Source organism: Vombatus ursinus, unplaced genomic scaffold (genome assembly GCF_900497805.2).
Source record: "Vombatus ursinus unplaced genomic scaffold, bare-nosed wombat genome assembly UNPS02014802.1, whole genome shotgun sequence".
Lineage (NCBI taxonomy): Eukaryota > Metazoa > Chordata > Mammalia > Diprotodontia > Vombatidae > Vombatus > Vombatus ursinus.
In genome coordinates this window covers 24846008-24853634 of record NW_020954580.1, presented here as the reverse complement: position 1 = coordinate 24853634, position 7627 = coordinate 24846008, and the positions used below count along the sequence as shown (strand labels likewise).

Here is a 7627-nt window from a genome sequence, read left to right as displayed (position 1 = left end):
CAAAGTTCCACCTTAATGCTAATGCCTTTCCTCTGAGATGATTCCCAACTTACCCTTCTGTATCTATCTTGTGTCTACATAGTTGCTTCCATGTTGTCTCTCCCATTAGACTATGAGCTCCTTGATGGTAGAGATTGCTCTTCTTCTCTTTGTATCGCCCAGTGATTAAAGCACAGTGCCCAGCATGTAGTAAGTGCTTAATAAATGGTTACTGACTTGATCTATATTGTATCCTTATTTTTGTGGATGGTTATTAAACTTAAAATTACGAAAATAAGAATGAGCACTAGGACTGTCAGAGGCTTTTGGTTCAAATCCCACTTCTGTTACTTATTATCTGTAGGTCTTAGGCAAATCATTCAATTAAAGAAATATTTAGTAAGCACTTAAAATATGCAAGGCACTATGCTATGGGCAGGGTATAAAGAGTCAAACATGAAAAAGTCCTGCACTTCAACGAGCTTATAGTTTATTGCGGGTAGATACAACACATACACAGATAAGTGAAAACAATATCATTTAAAGTTAAACAAGGGAATTTCGGGAGCATTGAGAATTGGGGGAATGAGGAAAGGTTTCACATAGTAGATAACACCTGAGCTATGCTTTGAAGGAATTCTAAGAGGTGGACAAGACATTCCAGAGGAAGGCAGGATGGCCCATGTAGCAGCACAGAGATGGAAGATGTAGTAAGGTCAGTCTGGCTGGCACAGAATGAATGCAGTAATATGAAATAGGCCTGGAAAGCTGGATGGGAGCCAGATTGTGAAATTTTAAACACCAGCCTGAGGAGTTTGTATTTGATTTCAAGATAAGAGGAGACCACTGAAGATTTCTGAGTAGGGGAGAGACATGATCAGATCTGTGTTTTAGGTGATTTGGGAGAGAGTGGATAGGAAAGGAGAGCAAACAGAAACGGAAAGGACATTAGGCAGGCTAATGCAATAGTCCAGGCAAGAAATGGTGACCTTATCCTTCTTTCCATGGTTGTTGGAAAATACTTTGAAAATATAGTAATTAGCAATGATTTGCTCTTGGCCTTTTCTGAATAAAGTTCTCCTGTACCTGCTCATTTGTGTGTGTGTAAGAAAGGACAGGCAGAAGGGTTTAAAATAAACATATTTTATAATACTATTATTTGGGACTTTTCGACCTGTGATTTCATTGGAAATACTTCATAGGAAATTCCCAGGATGGAAACTCTCTTGAAAGTAGCTCTACAACTCATCTGTAGTTTAATCACATTGGTACTTAGAACCTGGAGCACTTAGAAATTAATGACTCACCTATGTTCACTGTCACTATATATCAGAGGCAGGACCTCTACCCTGGTCTCCCTGACTCCAAGGCTGGCCCTCTATCCATTATGCTGGAAAGAAAAGGAGGACACAAAAGGATTTAGAAAGATTAAGGAGGATTGAAGAAACTGTTGGAGGTAGAGGGCAAAATTGTACCAGGCCTATTCAGTTAATCTTGGAGCTAAATATAATTTAGCCCTCTAATAATGACTTTGGCAGGGGAAGCATATGGGATGGCTCATGCTCTCTCTTCCCTTGAGAAGGATGAGTCAAAAGATGGGCCCAGTTCAGGCTGCTGGAGGTTTAGGAGACCAAAAATAAGGACAATAATGATAATAGCTAACATTCACATAGTACTAAGGCTGGCAAAATTTTTTAGTACCTTATTTGATTCTTAAAGCAATCTTGTAAGGTAGGCATTACATCAGGTAAGGTGCTAATAGATTTAAAAGTCACTGTTCCCCCCACCCTGCCTATCCCTAGGACTTGGAACCTTTCCTGAGTGCCCTGTAGGCCCCTACTAGCCAAGCCCTAATTTACCCTAATGGAAACCTAACTCTCTGCTCAGATACATATTCTACATTTTCTGGAACAACAATTATTGTTTCGGTGACTTTAATTATTTTGGTTCCATCATCACTTCACCTAACCAGTCCTCAACTTCCTCCAAAATAAATACTATTTTTTTGTAATAAAGTACAGGCATGTTACTAGGTTGCACCCTTCTCATGAATAGAAATATTACTATACTTGATTCCTTACCCATTCATTACTCTTCATTATCTGTACATGACCTTGTTCAGGACTGTTCAATGCAAAAATAGAAAATACATAAAACAGACCCTGTGCCTTTATGTCAATGTATGTTACGTTGGAATGAACCCTGACATAAGATGAAGAATATGAAATTCAAGCAGGAGATACCTGTGCAATTAAAATTCACTTTTATTTACTTTCTATACTAACGACTTAAAACAAATAGCCACATTAAGGGCTAATTTAAATTTTTAAAATGAGGCAAATTTACCTAAGTGATAAAATTAACTGTCATTACTTCTAAGAACATACAGGGCACAGATTAACAAGACCTTTTTCTCCTATCCTGCCCAACTCCAAACAAATTTCAAGACTATATTAAAGATGGCGAGACCCAATTGTGACATGCTGTTTCACTGAGACCCAAATTTTGGCTCAAATACAGGCATTTTCACTGAAATACACTTACAAATACCCTGAATGTGTAAAGTACCTTCCTCCCTCCCAAGGCTTTTAATTTTATTATTACTTATATATTATTATACATAATACATTGTATTAATATTAATTATATTAATAACATATAATATATAAAATACATATTATTTATTTATTTCACAAAATTTTTACTATGTGGGTAGGAGATGTTAATACCAGTTTATAGGTTTCTAGTTCACATAGGCACAGAAACTGAATGATCTGTCCAGTATCATCTAGGGATTCACTGTTGGCGGGGGCAGCAGAACTCCTATTAATCCAAAGGTTTTCTGCTTGACCATTTCCCCCCAAACTTGGTAGCTTATGTAGGAGTACAAGGGGTGAGTGCAGCAAACAGAAGTGGGAGAAAAAAACTTTTAGTATCCAACCCAATTATAAACAGAAAGAAAAGACAAAGATCTGAGACAAAACCAGAGGCGAACAAGTGATCTTTAAAAGAAGTTGTTTATTATCTTTTTTACATGCCATAAATAAAGTCAAGTGCACAAAGCTGTCTGACACAAGGCCACGTTCCCAAACATCAGACAATGCTAGCCAGCAGCCTCCCCTGGTGTGCTATGCTCTTGGCCGCAGTCACTCCTGCATACACAAATGCATTTCACTGCTGTGCTGGACACGGGGAATACATGTATACATTCCACATCCAAGGAGAGATGATCAGACTTTAAGACCAGACCTAGAGAATTCAGGCATACTTTCATCTGTCAGAACCAATAATACTTTAATATTGTATCAAGTACAGATTACAGGGAGTCATTTCTCAGTAAGCATCTTCTAATGTGTTTCTTCTCTCAGATTTTGCACCTCAGTGCCAGATTTGCGTTGGAAGGCACAGCAGTTAAACCAGGTGCTTATGCTACTCCAATATTATCATTAACTTTTCTCCACAAGTTTTAAAGTTAGGAGAGGCCACTTTTTATTTTGAGTTTAGGTAGGTAGCCTGTTAGCTAACAGGGACTACTTCTACTCAAGAGGTATAGACACAGAAAACCTCCTTGAAGGCTAGAAAGAAACAAAAGTTTGGTTTTTGACACTGGTCTTCAAGTCCAACATGGAAATGGTGAAGACAGCAAATAATATCTGAATGGTAATAGCAACATGACAGAAGATTGGAGGAGGCTTTTTCGCCACTGAAAACTCATGACAAAATCCTGCTGCACTGCAGAGTCTTAGACTGTGTGTACCACGATAGCATTTGACTGGCTTTTGCAATTTTTCCACCTGACTTCTTACACAGACCCACTTCTTAACGACCAACACGGACTGGTATTTGACCCTCTGGCTGAATGCCGACATCTGGCTCAGTCTGTCTTCAACCAAACCTTTGCTACTTGGCTGCTAATTAAGTTAATTGTTGACTACTACCTAGGGAGCATTAAAGGGCTAATTTAGGAGGGGGAAGAGGTACATATAAATTAAAATTTCCTTAATAGAGAACACTTCAAAATCTAGCTTAATGTATAGATATTTATATAATAGACTACAGAAACCTGACATTTGACACTTTGTGTGGTTTTCTGGCTCCCAGGCCGCTCTATTCTGCTGTTGCTTCACTTCTTGCTGCTTCTCAGAAACCACAAATATCCTAGCAAAAGACACATTTGAAATCTGGTTCATTTGAAGGAAAAGAAAAAAAAATCTGACTATAAAGAAAGCAGGAAGCCCACACAGTTACTTTAACTAAAACACATTCAAATGCCCTTTTAAAAAATAGAGGGTTTGGGGGCTGTTGTTTTTTTTCCTGTAACATAAGCAACTAGGATTTTTTTTTTTAAGCATCCTTCACAGTTAGGGGACTCAAGTCAGTTTATTTATGCCCACGTTTGGGATTCCTCTTTGAACATGTGACTGCACTTCTTTAGGCACAAGATGGAAGGAAGAGGAAGTTGTCCTTACTTTTTTTTTAAAGTATCATTTAGAAAATGTCAAGTTGTATCAAAAATACTAAAAGGATCGAAAATTCATGACTGACAATGTACAAGTGTTAGCTGATTTTTTTTTTCCCTGACCTATATGCCATCTGAGGTTTTTACCCTCATGGCTGAGTACACAGCGCACCTCAGAAGTTGGGAAGAAGCTTCTGCTGCTCATAATCAGGCTAATGACGGGTCCCATGAACAGCATGATTACTCTAGCTCATCCACAGAAGCCCTCTTTCCACTAAATCACGGTCATTGACAAAATCAACCAATGTAAAAGAGGCAAAGTGGTAAGACCCATGCAAATCAGTACCAAAGAGATTTGTACTTTTCCCATCTGGAAACAAAAAGAAGGGCAAAAAGGCATTTCTGCTCATCATTTTTATCAATCATTTCTCTTGAGTGGTTCCATTTATTTTCAAACTGTCCTATTCAAATGATGCTACTGTAATGTATAGAGGTGCAGAAGTCATTCAGTGGGCCTGGGAAAAACGGATCTGTTTCTTCCTGTCACAACTTTGCATTTCATTTTGGTATTTGAAACCTAATACCAAAGGGTTTGCTGATGCCAACAGATATAAAGGGAACCCATTTGGAAGAGTAAAAGCAATGTTTCATTTGATCTACCCTTTAAAAAGCTTATTCTTAGAGAATGGGATAGATTCACCAAGCAGACACAGCAGAACAACCCCCTATTTGGTCTTTATTTTGTGTTATACTTTTCATTTAGATTGAATAAAATCAAAATACAACCCCAAAGTAAGTACCTGGGTATTTTTTTCAGTATCTAACAATTCAATGTGCCTGAGAATTTCTTTGTGCAAATACAGGTATTCTTCCATTAAAAAAATATGCATAGCCCACTCTGGAAAGATTCCTTTCCAAAGCTGCAACAAACTTTTATTAAAAAAAAAAAAATACAACAACCTCCAATTCCAACAGATTGCACTTCCTCTTTATACTCTTCCCAGCCTCCACAGAGACCTGAGACACACATAATTATGTCCATATGTCTTGACCATTGCACTCCTCCAAAAGGAAATTCTGGTAATAGATTTCATTGGCTCCAGTTCACTAAGCTTGCTAAAGTAGAAAAAGAAAATAATAAAGAAATCCCTAAGAGCACTGGTTTTTTGCATAGTACAAAAATACAAAAATTTTAAAAAATTGTAGAGGTGGCTACAAATACAAAAGGAATTTGAATAGTGCTTGTGCTCAGTGTAATTCTCCTATTTGCTTTTTGGACGTGAGGCAGAAAGAAACATGGGCTTCTTCTGATCTGACAAAAAGGTAAAATTCCTAGTTTTTTTGTTTCAACTGTGAAAATAGCAGGTGATGGACATGCTTATAACTAAATAGCAAATGGGAAAAATGTATAAAATTTCTCATTGCAGCTAAATAACAAGCTGGACTCATCACTTTAATCCTGATTTAGGCACCAGCCTTGGAAAAAAGAATGGATTTCCAAATGACAATGGGAGTTGCTTTTATTCTCTGCCTCTATAAACTTACTTCTCTCAGCTTGTGATTCTCAGCCATAAAGGGATGAGAATACAAGTCCACAATGTATTTCAGATATACTCTACTATTAAAGAATTTTACTTTTGCTTTGCCTTTTTTTTTTTTGGTTCAAGTCAAGAAAGCCTGAGGCTACAGGAGTGCTCTCTGTCTCTTCCTTTCTAACACCTGTACCCATTTCTTCTGCTTATACATTTCTCAGATGCTGGTACCCTGGACCTTTTCACCACACTCATCTTCATTATTCTTCTTTTTCTTTCTCACATCCACAACCTTCTGCAACTTTCTTTTTCCTTCAGATTAGACTACTCTGATCACTACAAGTTTATCCTTCATATGCAAATTCAGTCTTCCTTCAAGATAGCCATTTTAGGGGAAGATGTGCAAACTGGGGCTCCAAAGCCACCCATCATGACTGGAAGACTCTGGTTCCTCCTGAGTCCGCCCAATAGATTGCTACTTGCATTTAAGAAGGTAGCAGAGTCTGGTCTTCGCAAGCCAATTTCTGTCCCTTGGCTTTTTCCATTTTCCTTCATCTCAGGGGGCTGGATGACCCTGGCTATTCCAAGTCTCTTTAGTCTGTCTACCAGGTTCATCTTCGACTGGCCAATATCTGGAAGGTTCTTGGAAGGCCTCAAGCCATACACCTCCTGTAGGAATGTTTCAGCGGGTCGAGAGGCAAGAAAGTTTTCAGAGAGATATGCTCGGGGTTCAAAAGGCAAAGGAGACGGACAAGGTGAATGGTATGGAGTATTTGGTGGGGTGGAGGGAATGGCTGGGACTTTAGTGGCTGGTAGGATGAGAGGGTTCTCTGAAATAGGGCTATGGTATACTTTAGCAGAGATGCCTCGTTCTTGTAGAAGTTTGGCCAGACCCCTGGTGCTGCTGCAGGTGGTGGTATAGTCTCGTCGGCTGCTGATAGATTCCCCAATGTTGAGCCTGTAGGACAGGGCAGGGGAATTCATCGCTGTACTAGGTGTACTGCTACCAGTACTTCCACAGGATAATGATGGGAAGTTGGAGCTAAAAACAAAACAGATGATTGGTAGCATAATCATTACAATTACTGTCAACATTTAGCATAAACCTTTTTTACAGGTGCATCTCACTTAAAGCATATCTTTCAAATGCAAAAATATGTACTTATAAAAATAATCACACTGATGCTTTAGGCTCTAAAAGGCTCGCTAGACAATCCTTTTCACATGTGTCTAATTACAAAGGAATATAGGTAGGTATTGATATGATATTTTAAAGTCTAGGACTGTATACAAATGTTATATATGTTAATGTAAGAATACTATATATAATGTATGGTTTCTTAATATTTGAGTTCTTTCAGTTAAAATTTTAAGTTCAGTTCAATATCTAAGCTCAAAAATAAATAAAATCAGATTTTATTTTTTTAAAAAATGTTTAAAAAATCTGGACTTAAATACTAAATAAAATCAGCACTTCCATATAAACAGAACAGAAAAAAAGGATTTCCATAAAATTGTGAATTTCTTTATGTACATCTTGCTTTTCTTTTTAAGTATACAATCAATTCAACATGTAACTTTCAAAGCTGTCCTACTTTTCTGTGACTTCTTCTGGCCTTCCTTCTGTTCTCTCTGTTGCATTAAAGAAAATAATGAC

The 7627-nt window shown here is 37.8% G+C and overlaps 1 protein-coding gene across 4 annotated transcripts in view; it reads right to left on the bottom strand.

The window, feature by feature from the left end:
• Window positions 1–2977: 2977 nt before the first annotated feature.
• TRAK2 (trafficking kinesin protein 2) overlaps window positions 2978–7627 on the bottom strand; it is a 76632-nt gene continuing 71982 nt past the window's right edge. For all 4 annotated transcript variants that reach the window (XM_027873661.1, XM_027873665.1, XM_027873662.1 and 1 more), the window contains one exon: window positions 2978–7012. In XM_027873661.1, the coding sequence (XP_027729462.1) occupies window positions 6334–7012 (679 nt within the window). In that variant the 3' untranslated portion in view covers window positions 2978–6333. The remainder of the gene's footprint in view (window positions 7013–7627) is intronic.